This window comes from Cygnus atratus, chromosome 14, assembly GCF_013377495.2.
Source record: "Cygnus atratus isolate AKBS03 ecotype Queensland, Australia chromosome 14, CAtr_DNAZoo_HiC_assembly, whole genome shotgun sequence".
Lineage (NCBI taxonomy): Eukaryota > Metazoa > Chordata > Aves > Anseriformes > Anatidae > Cygnus > Cygnus atratus.
In genome coordinates this window covers 5,639,045-5,655,845 of record NC_066375.1, presented here as the reverse complement: position 1 = coordinate 5,655,845, position 16,801 = coordinate 5,639,045, and the positions used below count along the sequence as shown (strand labels likewise).

Sequence of the window (16,801 nt, the reverse complement as noted above, 5' to 3'; positions counted from 1 at the left end):
GGGACTGGGGCTGTCCCTGTTAGGAACAAGGCCGCAAGACAATGCCGCGGTGATACAGTCCTTCTGCTTTAGCTCACACTTTCCAAATCAGCCAGGACCGACTGTGGGTGCCAAAAGCTGCTCTCCCACAGCTGCTCGGCAGCTCCATACGTTCCCTGCGGCCGATGTCTGCTGCCCCTCGGCAGCTCCCTGCCTTCCCTTCCTCATCCTCTTCAAAACCGAGCAGAAATGGCGCTAGAGCAGCCACATTCCTGGCGTGCCTGCAAACAGCACCTCGAGCTGCTGGCCTGCACTAATCCTGCCTCGCTGAGGTCAATAAACAGAGAATTAGCAGCACTTAACTCGGTGACCTCTGCGGAGCTGCCACTCTCCCGCTTGCAACAACTGGCTCCTGGAGCCGAAGGGGCTGGACTGCAAGAGGCAGGTATTTCAGTCATTTTGGTTTTTTTTGTCCCAGTCTGACCAAAAAACCTCGCTGTCCTTTTAAGGAAGACAAACCGAGGTATGGCTCCTACTCTGCATGCTGGCTTCTGACCCTTATTTTTTTATGCTTGACTTCCTCACTGTTTTCACTTAAATCTCACATGTGGTTTCATGCTGAGCCCGTTTCTCTTTGCATTACCCACATGTCACCCTCTGTGTCACTTCCTCCTTCATACTCACATGGCTGCTCCGTGGCTGGAGTTGGGCACCTGCCCCAGCTGAAAACAAAGCACTAAAAACGCAAGGTTTGATTTTAGCAGCATTAGCAGGTTGTCCTTTATATGAGCACATGGATGGAGGTGAACCTGAACAACTTGTGAAACTGAATCTCTAACACCCAGTTTAATTGCTGATGAAGGTGTAGGTGTGTGCTGAAGTGCTTCACTATGAATCAGAACGGCTGAGGTGGGATGGATGTCTTATGCAGCTGTCGTTGCTGTGGAGCAATGCCTTCTGGTGCATGGCCCAGGTGGACAGGTGAGCTTGGCAACCTCTTAAATCACCATCAAAAGTTCTGTAAACCTGCAATGTGCAGAAGGAACTTGCTTCTGAGAATCAGCCCTTGCAGGGTAAAGTCTTCCTACAACAGCTCATCCCCCAGAGATGTGAGGACAAGTACGTGCCCACAGGGACAGTGACAGCCCAGCTGCACTGCGGCCACGGCAGCTGCAAGCAGCCAGCAAGGACTTCATGCGCTTACTGCATGAAGCGTTTTTACCCTGAGAGCCGCTCAGCCATGTGTCACCGAGCTGCAAGGCAGAGTGACTTTGCACCTTCCAAAAATAACAATGGTGGGGGAGAATCATGGCTTAAGGGGGGGTCCATGCATGTGCTCACCCCAGGAAGGTGCCAGCTAAGTCTGTGCACGCTGAGGATTTACGTCCATTTCTCAGTCAGAACTTAAATTGGCTGGTAACCAGGTGAAAATATTTCCCTACACATGGAAGTTTCTTAAAAGCCATTTCCTGCCGCCAGCTGCTCAGTAACCTCACAAACTCACCAGAAGCTGGAGTCCCTATCGGCTCTGGTCCCTGCACCTTCCCTGGCCCAGCCAGTGCTGCTTGGCACCAGTGCCTTGGCAGGGCTTGTCCCAGCTCCCTGAGCTGCTGGTGGTTCTGGCACCGTGTTCTGCTGTCAGGGTGTTCCCTTTCAGCCCCAAGGAGTGGGCAGAACCCCGCTCATGTTTGCCCAGGCGGGGTTCCCATTGCAGGCAGGGCAGCACCCCAAAAACCGCACCACCGCTTTCGTGCCCCATGGCTGCTGGTGCAGCTCAGAGCCTGGAGATCATCCCAGCCTCCCAGTCTGGTGGTGTCATTTCCCTGCCTCGTATCGCTATTACTCAGAAAAAGCTGATTCACATATTTTTCCAAGGAAAATGATAACAAGGCTCTCTTGGTGAGACTTGGTGACTTGGCTGCAGTCCCCTGTGCTTTCCTTAACGGCAGAAGAGGGGCTGAAGGCGAGGAGCAGAACCAGGCACGGCGTAAGGCTCCGTGCAAGCATTTGCAGCTCCCCACTGCCTTCTGGTGGCAAGAATGCATCCACCTCGCCCATCTCCTTCCCTCCGAGCCCGGCATTTCGGCAGGGCGAGCGGTAGGGACTCAGCCTCGCACCTCCCTGGCGTCACCTCCCTGCAGAGCATCACTCAAATTCCCCGTGGTTTCGGCCCCAAAAGGCTCCACTCCGTGCCAGAAAATAGGGTGGAGAATAACAGACCCTGTGTTCCCAAGGGTCCTGCTCTGCCTCCAGGGATGCAACACGTCCCCGACACGGTGAGCGCCGTGCCACGGTGCGTTCCTTTGGGCAGGAGCAACGAGAGGGTTTCCAGCCTGGGTTGCCGGGAGCAAAGCAGCCAGGAGTGAAGGCTTTATAGGATTTGCTGCTGCTTTTGTGTGTGATATTAGTCTCCTAGGGAAGGATAAGCTGCTGCGTCTGGAGGTGGTCCCTGCCTGCCTGTCCTCTGACAGCTGGAAGGAGCAAAGTGAACTTGCATGCGGTGGAGGCCTCAGCGGGTCTCACCTTATGGTCTGTCTGCATTTTCTGCAGGGATACGCTGCATTTTCTTGCATTGCTCTGGCTGACAAAAACAAAATAACCTTAAGGTGCTGTAAACATTCCCTCAGTGATTTCCTCCGGTCCTCTAGTTTGCATCAGTCTACGCTCTTAGACTGTGTGTAGAAAGCATCTGGTGACAGGAGAAAGGCCACATTGTGCAGACCTCCATGCGCTCCATGGCAGAGGCTCCCTGGGCCTCCCAAGAGGAGCAGCACCCGCTCAGGCCCACACAACGCTCCCATGAGGGCCGTGAGAGCCCATGGGGGCTCCCAGGGTAGGCCCGAGGAGTGCCCAAATGAGTTGGCCAAGGTCACAAGGGTGACTTTGTGTTGGCACCAAACATTTCTGTCCGTCCGGGCTCAGGCCAAGGAAATGGTGGAGCCTTTCCTCCAGGTTTAGGCCTGAGGCGGAGCCTTTCCTCCAGGTTTACCTACAGGGTTTGGATCTTGCTGCCGCTGCCGTTTAAATGATGGGGGAATGAAAGAAATGATGCTTACTGGTATTTCAGAAATCAAAGAGCCTCTTTTAAAGCAGAGCGTGTGAACAAAGATGTAAGTGAGGGCCTGGGGTCCACCAGATCTCTGCTGGTTCGAGGAAGCAGAGCGGTGAGAATGGCCCTGGGGGTGTCCTCTCCTCACAGTCCTTTGCTGTCCTCCCGCGGGCGGAACAGCCCCTGCCTTCAGCAAAGCACATTCAGAAGCTGGCAATTGTTAAAAAATCCTAAATGTAACATGGCTGTTCTGATATCATTTCAGGGAAAAGGGTGAGTCATAGATTTAAAAGCAGCATGGTAGCGGTGTGCATCGAGACAAACACTAGTATTCTCTGCAGACTTAGAAGACGCAGAAGCTTTCTCACATAGAAACCCATGAGGGTGTGGAGGTGGGGATTTATTTCAGAACTGGCTGGCTATTATAAAAGCAAACAGAAATTGGAGAGTGAGAGGCCTCCTTCGGTGCATTGGCTGATAGGGAAATGAAGACAGTCTGGAGGCAGTCAGAAGATGTCTGCTTGGCACAAGGCTGCGAGAGATGGTTAAGGTTACACGAGTGAACCATGACAACCTCTGCTCTCTTTTTCAAGTCAAATAGCTTGGAGTTAGATCTTATCACTCAAAACTTGAATTAATCATGGGCTGAGTATTATAACTGAAAGAAATAGATCAAATTATAAAGGCAAGCTGCTACTAAGCTCAATGGAAACTAAAGAATGAGGAGGAATGAAGAGAGAGGTCTGATTAAGACTGTATTAAAAATATCAACTATGCCTCAGGGAATGGTGCTGTTCTCAAACAGATTCCAGCATCAGAAGTACAGTGGTTTAGTTTTCCAGCAAGAAACCAGGCTAGGTAAGAGCTTGAATTCTTTCAGAGCATGTTATCCATGTCAGGAGGAATAGACTTGCAGCTGACCTGCCTCCCTTGCTTGCCTTCTTAGAAACTGTGGATTATAACAATCAGTTTATGTCAGATAAACTCACTCTTTTGGTTTTGCATTTCCAGTTTATTCCTTTTATTTAATCTAAATGTTTTCTCTATTAGGCTCTCCTGTTTTGCAAGCATCTATGTGGGGAACTTGAATCAGCTACTGACTGACTTTCTAAAAACACATCCTTGGCTTCCTTTGTTATCTTGAGACATTTCAGTATAACACTTTGTCCCACGAACAGGTCCACTTTTAATCTGTCCGTCAGCTCAGTGACAAGGGTCCTTCCTCTTGTTCAACCCCGATCCAAGTTAGAAGCAGGCTGAGCAGCAGGCTTTCTGCAATCCTAGATAGCTTCTCAGTGGAGGTTTTTTTTTTTCTGATAGTATTTTACAAAGCAGCAAAGAAAAACAAATAGATCCTCCTTCCTTTTTGAATGTAAAGATGTAGATGTGATGCAAACTCAGCAAAATCTCTGTATTAAATGAAGGTTTTTTCTGTTTTCTTATTTTTCGACTGATTGCTAAATCAGCATGTTTTACAGATCTTCATAGATTTTTATATATACATGTACATATATGTGAAAAATCCGTATCTGTATGTATAATGAAAAATCTATGCATAATAAAAACATAGGTAATAAAAACCTATATGTATATATATGAATAAGAAACCCTGTATTTAGAGTTAAGAAGGTCTCTAGTAAATCAAACGTTAAATACTAAAAGGGTTGATCATTAGAGGACTTTGGGAGGAATTTGAACTCATTTTCAAATGAGTTCAAATGAAAAAATAAGTGTTCTGCAGATAACAGCTGTCCATGTTAATCTATTGTAGACATTGAACCTCATATAAATTAGAGGAGGGGATTTTCCTATTTGCTTTAGTAAAAACCCAAACAGTGGTCCCCTGATAAGTCCTGTATCAACAGACTGGACTGTATATTCTTGAGCAGCCACTTCCTTCTTTGGCAGAAGTTAAAAATTATACAAAGTAGTAGTGTCCTAATAAAACTTCCAACAAAACCCCCTTGAACTAAGGATAACTCTGTAAGGACCTTATTGGCGGGTTGACATCCATCCTGTTGTTCATCAGACAAAATACAAGACTTTTCCTTGCAGCATTATCTGTTGGCATTTCTTTATGTGACAGGTGACTGGTCCTTAAAGCGAGTGTGCAGTAAGTGCCCTTGCCAGTGAGCATCCACGTTCTGCTCCGGGCACACCCTGTGGAAAGGCAACTCTGACTGATAGCTGTTTTGGGAGGAACGAGCTGATTTTAGGCAAAGCTGCCCAACCACGGCCAACGGGTTTGTGCGCTGTGATTTACTGGTCCAGCTCACCGAAAAGCAGACGAGAGCCGGGCCTACAGCTTCTCCAAATGGAGGCTCACGCTGCAGTCTCTGTTCTCTCACCCACTTCCAGTGCTCAGGAGGGATTTTTACCTTTACGTGGTGGGCTGCAGCCAGTCCCAGAAGCTCTCTGGTTGCTTCATGTTGGCTCTCACTTGTAGCCCTGCCTGCAATGGGAAGTCTGGCAGGCAGCCAGCCACACACAGCAGACAATCACTGGGTTGGGGATGACGGTGAATTAAAATCCTATTTGGTTGCCTTTGCCCAGGCGATGTCCTTATAGCATTGGATTATGTTAGCATCTGAGCATAATGAGCAGTCATACAGGTCAATGTTCATTCTTTTTCCACGGTATGTGGCTTAGTGAAAGATCTTTAAAATAGATTGTGAGAAACCATTGCTCCTCTTGGGCAATTTCAGGAATGTGGGATTGGGTTCCCTTAAATCCCTTTCTTGTATAATCTACTTTTCTTTTTAATTTCTAGTGCTGTTATTCCTGCTGCCAAGAGTTTAGTTGTCACACAGGTACCGGAAACCTTTTCCCTGCTCAGAGGGCAGGGCAAATTATTCTTTGGTATTTGCAGAACTACAACAACAGCCAAAAATTTAAGAGGTGTATTGAGGATGAGAAGATTAAGACAGTGAATAAAGCAAGCAAGCTGTTACATGTAATCACTAAGCTGTACGGGACACAGCATCAGCTGGGGTCTGTGCAGCCACTACAGGATCAGACTGCGATGTGAAACTGTGATGAGCAGTGGTAACGCCAGAACTTTCCAGAACAAAAGTCCAAGCTCCTGTGTGCTGTGTTCAGCTCCATGCCAGACTCAGAAGAAAGTGCAGAGGTCTCGGAGGGGGAGGCCAGGAGGGCGCAGGGCCGGGCGCTCTGCTTCTGCCACTGCCCTGCCTGCCCAGGCCCCGCAGTGCTGGGACAAAGGCTGTGCACACCACGCCAGGGAACTGGAAGCAGGGGGATGCTTCTTGTGTGAGAGCAACAGGAAATCTTCAAATTACTGTGTGCTGTTTCCCTTTCCTTTTCCCCAGTAGAGCTGCAGGGTGCGGCTGTGGTCAGGAGCTCGAGGAACTGCCCTCTTGTCAGAGCGGTGAGACACCGTCCGTCCATCCCACGCTCAGGTGCAGCAAGGTGGATAGCCCTCAGCAGCGCCACTGTCACTGCCGTTCAGCCTCCCAGTGGTTAAAAGCAAGGGCGTGCGGGCAAGTTTGGTATTTAGCGCTGCTTCTGGTTGCTCTATTCTTTTACACAATTGCATCGTGCGGCCATTTCACACCCTAAAAATAAACCCAGCTGTTTTTAAAGCTATTCTTTTGTCCCCGTGTGTGATCTGTCACTGCTGAGGGACAGCTTCTGGCCTTTTGTGAAAGCTCCCTGTGCTTGACATGCTTTTCAGCTGCTTCTAAGGCCTCTGGGAAGAGCACGATCTCCTCACTTACAGCCAGTGCCCCGCAGCTGGAGAGGACAACGTGGCTCGGAGGTGGGACCAGCCAGCACTGGAAGGAAGAGCAATGCCCTGGTTGGTCTCTGGCACCTCCTGGGATTGCCCCTGCCCAGCTTTGCAAGGTCACCTTGGCCTTCTCACCAGGCTCAGCCGAACAAAGGCAACAAGAAGTCACAGCTGGTAACCAGAACCTCGGCCCCTCCCGGCTTGCCTCTTGCCCTCGTGACGTTTGACTGCTGCCGGCTCCCTGGTCCTGCGCCAGCGGCATTCATGGACAGATTCTCCCTTGGGAGTGGGGAAGGGACGGCACCCGCATTCCTCAGGCCCGGCAGTTTGGGCAGCCCAGGCTGGCGTCCCCCCAGGGGACATCGCTCAGTGCATCTCGGCAGGGCACGACAGCAGCGAAGTTCAAAGGACGACGGTCCGAGCGATGCCCTCCTGCCATCTGCAGCACCTTTCTTTCTGGGAAGCAACCATCCATCCCACCCACGTCACACCTCCGCTGCCCCCAGGAACTCCTCCTTCCCCCTGCGGGACAGGATTTGGTGTGAAAAGCCCCCGTAAGGGCACAGCGACTGCTGCCCTCCTGGTGGCCGCATCCCAGCATCACCTCCCCAGTCTGGGCAAACTCCCCTGGCTCTTTCCCCATGCCTGGCAAGCCTGGGTCCTCTCCGCTGCAGGAAACCCATCAGGAACACCAGCTCCTTCCTAAAGAGCACCTCCATCGAGCTGCCCTCGCTCAGCCCCTCACCGCTCCCCCGCCTCCATCTCAAGACCAGGCAGAGCTGCCAGCACTCCCTTCCTGGCCCAAATGGGACAGGGCAGCGAGAGAGCTCTGCTTCTTCACCCCTGTAATTCAGGAAAGGCAAGCCGCCCTCCACCGCCGCTTTATACCCTTTGATGCATTTTTATGTGGCTTTAGCCTTGTCTTTTTTTTTTTCCACATCATTATAGGATAACAGTAAGTGTGTGTTAACATCAGAGCTGCCAAAGATACTTGAAAGGCTTGTTTGTCCCTCCGCAAGGCAAAATCATCCCCCTTCCTGCCATATGCACTTATCACGCCAGAAATTCATTCTTGCTCGCTCTGGCCAGAAGCACAGTTTCCTTTTTGGTGTTGTTCTTTTTTTATTTATGTGTTATTTCTGACATTCTGCTGAAAAGGGAGTAGGAAAATTGGCAAAACACACGGAAAGGAGTTGCTTGTTCCATGTGACAATAATATAAGACAAGGCAGGACAAGAGAGGGGTTGAACTTGCATGTTTTAATCATTTTAACAGATGTTGGCCGTAGAAGAGGGGTTATTATTCATCTGAATGTATCGATGCTTTTGATGATGAGTTAAGCAAGGGTAGCATTTTGGCACTGCTTTTATACTAACATGCCCTCTAGACAGATTTAATGTGCGCATAGATAAAGGTCACCAGATTTCTTTAGAAGAAAGCTTTAAAAAATGCCTCCAAATTATCCCTGACTGAACGAGTATCATACACTTATTTACATAGTTTCCCAAAGGCTTTAAATGGAGGCTTCCCACCATCACTGCTGAAGCATTTTATCTCTCCTGAGATGAAAACCACTGCCAGTAGGGCCAAAGGTTGAAGCAGCCCATAGAAGATCGCTTTGGCCCTCAAAAATTCTATGATAACCGATCATTTGAGAACGTTTGTGTGACCTCTTTGATATTGCACAGACCCAGAAATGTTGGGAATTACAACCAAAATCAGTCCAGCTCAACGGGATAAAGTGCTTCTCCAATGTCTACCCAGTTTGTACACCGAGCGACACTTCGCAGGATGTCAGCCTGAACGTCACTGGCAAAACCAACCGTCTGCTGCCTTCCTTTGTGAAAAGAGGAGCCTCTGTACAGCTCCGCATTTTAGTAAGCTGATTCTTGCCACTTCTTGCAAAGTTTTCAAGGTTATTGCAAAATGCCAGGCCCTGGACGCATGTCAAAACGCCCAGAAGGTCTGAGCCAGCCTGCACCTTCCCAGGAGCCCTGGTGGGAAGCGCAGAGCAGAAATTGGCTGCAGCTGTCCCCATTTCTTAGGAATGGCAGAGCTTGGCCAAAGCCGTGTTAACAAGCAATGAAATAATGAATTGCTGTCTTCTTGCCATTTTTTTCTTCTTGCCTGCCCTTCCTTTTACAGCTGCAAAATCCAAGAACTCAAAAGGAAGTCTCAGCACATGTCGATATGAAACAATGGAAGCTCCCCGCAGCCGCGGGAGCACAGGAAGGCGTTTTTGCCCCCTCTGCTGTCCCAGCCCAAGGGAGGGGTTAGCTGAGCAGCCCGAGGTGCTCGGGGCTCTTCTCTGATTCTTTAGAATCAAAAAAATCTTCTATTTCTGTGTGGCTTTGAATTCTTTTGAACTAAAAAATCCACCTTTCTTAATTACCCCCCTCTTTAATTTTTTTTTTTTGGTCTCTCTGGCTTTTAATTCTTTTGAACCAAAAATTCTCTTTTTCTGCGTGGCTGTTGGAAAGACACTAGCTGCTCCCGCATGCAGTTCTGCTGTCACAGGTTTGGATGTGCTCAGTGGCTGCAGAAGAATTAGAAACGAAAGGAAGCACGAGTGCCAACGGGGTTAGAAGATACCTCTATACTTTTCGGATACATTTGGAAGGACGAGGAGCCTCAATGCTTCGCAGCTGAAGGGTAAGTTGCTCAGAAGGAAAATGTTTCTTTTTCTGCTAACAGAGCTCTTGGCCTCTTGCAGGCTCATGAAATACATTTCCAGGGGATTTTGCTGCGTGTAACGTCTCTGAACTCTGGGCTGCCTTTTCCTTGCCCCCCTGCTGCCGGGGAGCAATAGGTACTGCACACTGTGCCGCTGCTGCGAGCTCCCCCAGGCCTTTCGCGCTGCTTGTTTTTCCTCCCAAGATGACTTATAATCCAGATCAGCATTGCAATACAGCTCGCAGAGCAGCCCGACGGTGTTAATTAGGAGGCAGAAAGGATTAATGGCTACAGGAAGAGGTGACAAAAGCAACACCAGCTGGCGTGGGCTCAGAGAAATGCCTCCAGCGATGACTCAGGGGGAGGTGCGATGACTGGACCATGCTCACGTACACACAGCCTGGGGAGCAGTGGGGAGCAGCACGCAGCCAGGGGAGAGTGGGAAGAGAGGGGCAGCGTTTCTTTAGCTCCCACCCCAAAAATCCGTGCCCGGCCTGGACCTGGGACTGCAGAACTTGTCTTTGATTAGGAGGAAATTTGGCCGTGCCAGCCTTGGAGGGTGAGGTCTTGCAATACGCTCATTCCAGTGTCATCGCAGGCGGCTGGTGACAGCGGTGACATCCCGTCCCGTCCCCTTCCCCTTTCGACCCACGCAGCCCCTGGATGTGGTGGCCGTGCCAGCAACCCGCAGTCCCCTCGTTGGGTGGCATTTAGTGCGGGAGGAAGGTGGTCGTTCTGGCTCCTGCCAAGCACCGAGTGAGGATGGAAAATACAGAGAGTTCTGGTGGTGACAAAGAGGGGTGAGATGAATATGATGGCCCGCAGGAGGTAAAGGCAGCTTGAAAAGTCATGTTTCTGTGCAAGGGAGGAGGGGAGACAATTCTCTGCTTATTTATTCATTCATGTTTCTACTGACCTTTGATATATTTAGACTATATTAGATGATACTAGAAATATTTTGTTTCTAATGATGATCTGGAGAGCGGGAGTGCCCTGTGTGGTTCTTCACAACTTCTTCTGGCCGAGGCTTCCTTACACACGTCTGACTCGGGTCACGCTGCACTGTCGTCTGACCGAGGTGTACGCACAGATCTTTTTGTTCGGTTGTTGTGCTTTGTGTTTTCTTTTGCTAGCAGGCTGTAATCAGCCAGGCGCTGAGGGAAAAACCAACTGCACTGAGCATGGAGAGACCTTTGCCCTTTCTGAGCTGACGTGGGAAAATTCTTCATTTTTCTGACAGCTAAGCTAGAGGAAACAAAACACCATGCCCCTCGTATTTCTAAACAGTTGCTGGAACGGAAAAGCATCAGTCCTGATATGAAACAATTCATCTTACAGCCGATGCTTGAAAAATGGTGGTGTCTGCCGTTGGTATTTGGAGAAATAAGCTGGGACACGTTGTAGCCTCTTTGAGTCTTTAGCCCTTAGAGGGAGGCGAAAAGCCAGCCCCGCTTTGTTGTTTCTTAGAAGGTCCACCGAGGGCACCGGACTACAACGTAATTCCCTTGCATAAGTCTGATCTTGTTTTCTGTAATAACGAAGTTTAATGATCGCTTTGTCCTAAACCACCTTCCCTGAGCCAAAGGGAAATTCTTTGAATGATGGAGAGGAAGGAGACAAAGCCAGGGTTTGGCAGCGCAGCTGTGCCAGCACGGTGCTGATGGACAGGAACCGGCCGAGCGGGCTGCTCCAGGCACACACATGTGAAAACATCGGTCTCTTCTTGCTATATCCTGATGGACTGTGCAGGTTTTTACCCCCACAGATCTCTCACTGATGTGTTTCACGAGAGCTATTTTGGCTGAGGACTGAGCGGGAGGCTTAAATGCCCCGCTCCCGGCCTTCCCAGCACAAGGGTGGGCTCTGAACCCCTTGGTGTCTGACTGTCACGCAGGTCTCACCCCAGCAGAACGGCAGATCTGTGCCTACTGTGCTTGTTCCCGTCCTGTCCAGCAGCTGCAGCGGGTTCTTGGTGCAGGGGCTTTATTCGGCTCCATACCTGTGCCACGAGCTGTACCCGATGCATGCCCAGGAGCTGCTGCCTGGGGTGCTGCGTGCCACGAGGCGCTGAGGTTCCCGACGTGTCAGCTCAAGTGGGGGCTATGGCTTCGTGTGCTGCATCAGCAGGAGGAAAGCGCCTTGGCTTGCGTTAGGAGAGCTTCTAAACCAGATATTCCAGGGGAAGAACCAGCTGGGCTGCTGGGATCTGTCGTCGTCCCCCCCCCTTCCCCTCTCTTATCTCTCCCACAAGCTTTCTGCTGGATTTCTCACTTCCTCATCTCAGATTCCTGGAAGAGGGAGGGTGGGAACGGAAATTCTCCGTTAGAACTTTCTCCACCACTTTACACTTCTACGGCGCGTATGATAAAGGGGGAACCAGAGAGCTCCTGGTTTTAAGCACTGCCTACAAATCTCTCTGTTCGATTAGAGCCAGCCTATGGTGCCAGCCGCCACCGCTGACCACCACATCAGCGAGGACTGAACCTGGACAGAGGAGCTCCTGCTCAGGAAATCAGGTTTTCTAGCCTGGGAGAATCAATATGTTGGATCAGATCCATCTGCTGGCTGCCGTGACAGTTCTGGGAGTCCTGGAACAAGGTAGGGAGCATTGTATACCCATGTCCAAATACCTGCTGGGTCAATCTACTGTGCCTCCACCAATTTCCTTTCACTTCCATACCGTGCTTCTGCTGTCACGCTGCCACTTAGCTGCTTTTCAGAGTTTGGTGTAGGACGTAGCATAAAAAGCACGGCAGCTCTGAGAGGTGGAAGAGCAGGACACGGAGGGTCACACAGAATCTCCTTCAACCATTGTTCCACATTGTGTGACCATTTATTTCAGCATCTGGGTGGCTTATCTGTGGCATCAGCTCCCTCCCTACTCGGCTATTTAGAAGGGGAAAAAAGTAAAGGTCTAGGAAAAAAAATGGCAGCAACAATGTGTTCTGAACTGCATAACTATTTGTACAGATAATAGATGATATGTTAATCGTGCGAGAGAGAAACCAGATACCCACTGGTTGTACATGACTGCATACTCCTTGCTTCACTGTTGCACTGGCTGATTCTCTTTTTCTTGTCTGAAATATGTCTGGGATTTTCAGCTGGCTTTGCTCTCCAGGGCTGCAAGGTCAGGGGGAGGCTGCAGGACTTTTGCCTTATCTCTGACAGACTCCTGGCCACCGAGCCCACTCAGATGACTGACCTGTGCTACTTTTCTCTCCTTTACTGCAGCCTACTTCTTCCTCCAGGTGATCTATGCCAGGCGGAAGTTTGGTGTTTCTCCTCCAAATGTCTCAGGCCCACCTGAATTTGAGAGGATCTTTCGAGCACAGTAAGAAATGCCTCTTATAAGGTGCTTTGTAGACCTCATGTCTGACAGCACTGCCCTTCCCCTGCTTTGCCCTTATGTTCTCGGGATGCCCTGCAGCACTGCAGCAGGTACCCACTTCCCCCGGGTCCAGTTAACGGATATAAGAGTCAGAGTCGGGACTTTGTTGGCTCGTAAGTCCTAAACACAACAACCACTGCTGATAGAAACCACAGAGGAATTTGTGCTGTAGAGCAAAGGCAAAGTCTCTGGTGCCTGAGCCTTAGGCTGTTTTTCACCAAGTAGCGTCAAAGCCTCAGGCAGCTTCACCACTGCTCTGAACCCCCCTTGCTGAGAGCTCCCAGAGAGCTCTCAGCGGCGCTGCGAGGGGAATTGCCCAAATACAGACAGTCCAAACGGCCAAGTGCTCCCTCCTGCTCCCGTGCTGCGATGGCCTTGTCTGCATACGATGCACGTTGTCCTGGACATGCACACAGCCGGCTGGGACAGACCTTGGTTGTGGCTTCTGGGCTTTCACGGCAGGATTTAAGCTGCAGTACTGGGATGGTGGTGAGACAGTTGTTCCCAGAGCCTTTCCGTGCATGGTCAGACCTGGGCACCTTTTAGTTCCCCGCAAACAGGGACTGGCCTGGCGACCCAGATCCTCCCACTGCTTAATTTCTGTGAATAAAGGTAGGACAGGAACTGCAGGGAAAGGTACAAGCCTGGTGGCTTTTATGGAGACACCTACAGCATGCCTACAGCATCCAGAAACTGCTAGGGAAACCAAAAAAGGAAGATCTTCCTCCTTGCCCATGTTTATGACTGTCCTCTTTTCCTCTAGGGTGAACTCCTCCGAGTATTTTCCCATCTTTGTGGCACTTCTGTGGCAGGCTGGACTCTTCTTCCATCAAGGTGAGAATAGCCTGTTACCTGCTTGGATGCTGGGTCAGCAGTGCTGGCTCAGTCCTCAGGTCCTGCTCACTTTCTGAACAATTAATTAGGCAGTAATCCTGTCTCTGCTGGGGGTGTGGAGCCAGAGGACGCACGGCCTCTATTCCTCCCCTTTGGGCTATCTGCTGGGTCCAAAGTAGCTCTAAAAAGCCTGTGGAGATGGTCACTGTGATCTTTCTCACGTGCAGGTCTGGCTGCAGCCTTGGGTCTGCTCTATCTCTACTCCCGCTACTGCTACTTTATGGGATACAGGGCATCGTCCTCGGAAAGGTAAACACCTCCCACCAGCCTCCAGCAAGCAGTGACCCCCGGGGAACACAGCGTGCTTCGGGAAAGGGCGGGAGCTCAGCACTCCCCGGGGCTGCTTCGGGGTCAGCCCTGCCACAGCCCTGGGCACAGCGTGGGCACGGGAACAGGGCTGGCACCAGACATGGGTGCGGGGTGAGGCTGGGGCTGCCTGAACCCCTGTGGGTGGATGTGCTTGCACACTCCCTCCAGGCAGGAGCAGGGGCAGGGAGAACCTAGGGCTGCCTTTCCAAAGCCCCCTCCAGGAGCAGGGCCTATCCCAGACGAGGGCAGTGATGCTCGGTCTCTCCTTCCTCCCAGGCTCGCCCCCATCTACTTTAGCACTGGGGTTCTCTGGATCCTTGTGGCAGCGTCAGCCCTGGGCCTCCTGCATTTCTTCCTCTCTCACTACACGGGGCTGAACATCCTCCAGCTGCTCGCAGCGTGACGCCCCGTCCCTCATCCGTGTCCTCACCTCCGTGTCCCGCTGCCTTGCACTCCTTGTAGCGGATGGCTTGCACCGAGTACAGCCCTTGGTGGCAAATCCACCCTCATCTGAACTTTAAACACCTCCCTCCCTGCTGCCCCGTGCTGGCAGGAACCACGGAGCTATTCCAGAGGTATTTTTCCCCATGTGCTCTTTGCGCCAATTGCTCTGTATGTGGCAACTCTGTCATGACCGATGCCGAAACAAGAACGCCCTGAAAAAAGGAGAATTTTAGGAAAACAGGACACAGACAAGTGAGCTCATCTCAGCCCCAGCTTCCCAGCCAGGGCAGATGCCAAGACGTTCCCATTCTCCCTGCGGGTACATCCAGCCCAGGCATCACTGCGGGGTCAGTGCCAGCTTTCCGGAGCCCACACCTAGGAAAGGCATTTGTCTGGAACCACCTGTGGGCTGGGGCAGGGCGAGGGGTGAGGGATAAAGAGGAGCGGCCGTAAACACACCGATGGCTGTGCTATGCGACGGTCTGCTCCGAGCAGCTTGCAAGGCAGCAGAGCCAGAGGGAGAGGGAGCGGACTCACAGCCACTGCTGCACATGTAACTTTGAGTATCGCTGAGCAACAACGTGCGCGGGAGCTACTGCCAATAAAAAGGCGCTGAGCTTGCTGTGCTGTGCTCCTTGTGGGGCTGTGTGTGGCACAGGACAAAAGCTGTGTGTTTTGAGCTCAAGGCTACTGCCTCAGTCTCCCTGCAGGAGGGGTGCCAGTAGTGAGAAGACAATTTTCAGTGGTGCAGAGCCCCCGGGCTTGGGTCTGAGGTGCCCAGAAGTGAATATTCAGCCCTGCTGAGTGCTTTGGCCGGTGCTGGGGTCTCCCTCTGGGCTCAGCCCCCTGTGAGGGGGAGGGCTGGGTTTCCACAGATGCTCAGCATTGGAAGCACTGAGCCTTTTGCCTCTCAGTCCCCCCGTGTTAGCAGCACAGCTTAGAAAACACCAGAAGTGCTCTGAGCCCTCGTCACGGGGAATTCTCATCAAGCCCAGGGAACAAAAACAACTCCGTTAGTGTGCTGACAGCTCAACCAGGTTTTAAAGGCTGCCATCCTCCCCTCCCTCCCCTAGTGACAGACATATCTTACACTGTAAGAACATGAGGTGTTTTTTTTCTGGAAGGGATGAACTTTTCACATTGCTTCATTTCCTTCCCTGCACTTTAATTGGCTTGTCCAGCAAAGCTCCCACTCCGTTTCCCTTTTCAGGCCCTTCTGCCTTGGATCAGAGCACACACTGCATGGGAAGGCTTAAATTCAAAGAGAAATAACTGTACAGCACTCATCTGTGCAGAGTTTTCAGCACAGCGGGGCCCCATCCTCACAAGAGCCCGGGATGTCAGCCATGTAAAAAGACAGAGTAACTTTTTCTAGCGGCGTTGGCAAAACCCTTTGGCAAAAGCAGAGGGATGTTTTACCCTGGCTGTGCCTTAGGGAGGTACAGACGCATCACCTGCCCCGCTGAGATTTTACGTAGCCATCCCATCAATGCCTCCCACCACCTCCTGATGCATTTTCTCTCCTCATCCCTTCACCAGCACCACCAGCACCTCGCGGCCACCCAGCGCGCTCCGGGCTTTGGGTTCCTGCCTCCCCTCAAACCCCATCCGTGTGAGCCCAAGTTGCTTCACACACTACCTCCATCTCCCACCCCACAACCCATTTCCCAACCCCACAGCACCAGCTTGGGGCCACTGCCCACCTCAGGCCCACTGGCCTGGGTAAATATTTAACCCTGCCACAGAAAAGAAGCCCAGGGCATCATCCCTTGGAAACAGCCATTGGGGGTGCCGCAGGTGCCCCCCCCAGCCCAGGGGTGCTGCCACGGCTCAGCTCCTTCAGACCAGGGAATGGGGGAATGGTCTGCTCCAACAACCGGAGGCCTGGCTCCGAGGGGGGGGTCCCCCGGAGGTGCCGGGAGCCGAGGCCGGGCCGGGGGCTCCGAGGCTCGGCCACACGCGGGGCCGCTCGGGCGGGCGGCGGGCACCAGGGGGCGCCGGTGCCACGCGGGGCCGGGGCCGGGCTGGCCCTGGTGTTAGGGGTAGTGGGGGGGGGGGGGTCCTGCAGCCTCGCGGAAATCTCCTCGAGACACGTCTTATTAAAGTCCGAAGAGCCCCCTGAAAGTGCTTCACAGATTTCTGGACTCCTTTCTGCTCCCCCCCCTGCTGCCAGGCCCGGCCTGGGGCACTTGGAAGCGAATCTGCTCGCGCACGGCCGCAGCCCCTGAGGCCAAGCAGCCAGCACAGCAAAGGAAACCTGGAGAAGGAGCGAGATCTCTTCTGTCTTGTAACCAAGCCTCCCTCCCGGTGGGCC

The 16,801-nt window shown here is 51.8% G+C and overlaps 1 protein-coding gene across 5 annotated transcripts; it reads left to right on the top strand.

Annotated features, from left to right (window-relative positions):
- Positions 1-2,208: 2,208 nt before the first annotated feature.
- On the top strand, positions 2,209-15,168 carry LOC118260569 (leukotriene C4 synthase-like). Of its 5 annotated transcripts, XM_035570937.2 has the most exons (7): positions 2,209-2,272; positions 9,294-9,428; positions 11,878-12,047; positions 12,684-12,783; positions 13,604-13,674; positions 13,902-13,983; positions 14,320-15,168. In XM_035570937.2, the coding sequence occupies exons 3-7, from the start codon at positions 11,990-11,992 to the stop codon at positions 14,444-14,446; spliced, it is 438 nt and encodes a 145-aa protein (XP_035426830.1). In that variant the 5' UTR covers positions 2,209-2,272; positions 9,294-9,428; positions 11,878-11,989; the 3' UTR covers positions 14,447-15,168. The 5 variants fall into 5 exon arrangements, with proteins under 5 accessions (XP_035426830.1, XP_035426832.1, XP_035426828.1 ...); XM_035570939.2 differs by lacking the exons at positions 2,209-2,272; positions 9,294-9,428 and adding an exon at positions 9,563-9,585; XM_035570935.2 differs by lacking the exons at positions 2,209-2,272; positions 9,294-9,428 and adding an exon at positions 9,841-10,277.
- Positions 15,169-16,801: the final 1,633 nt, after the last annotated feature.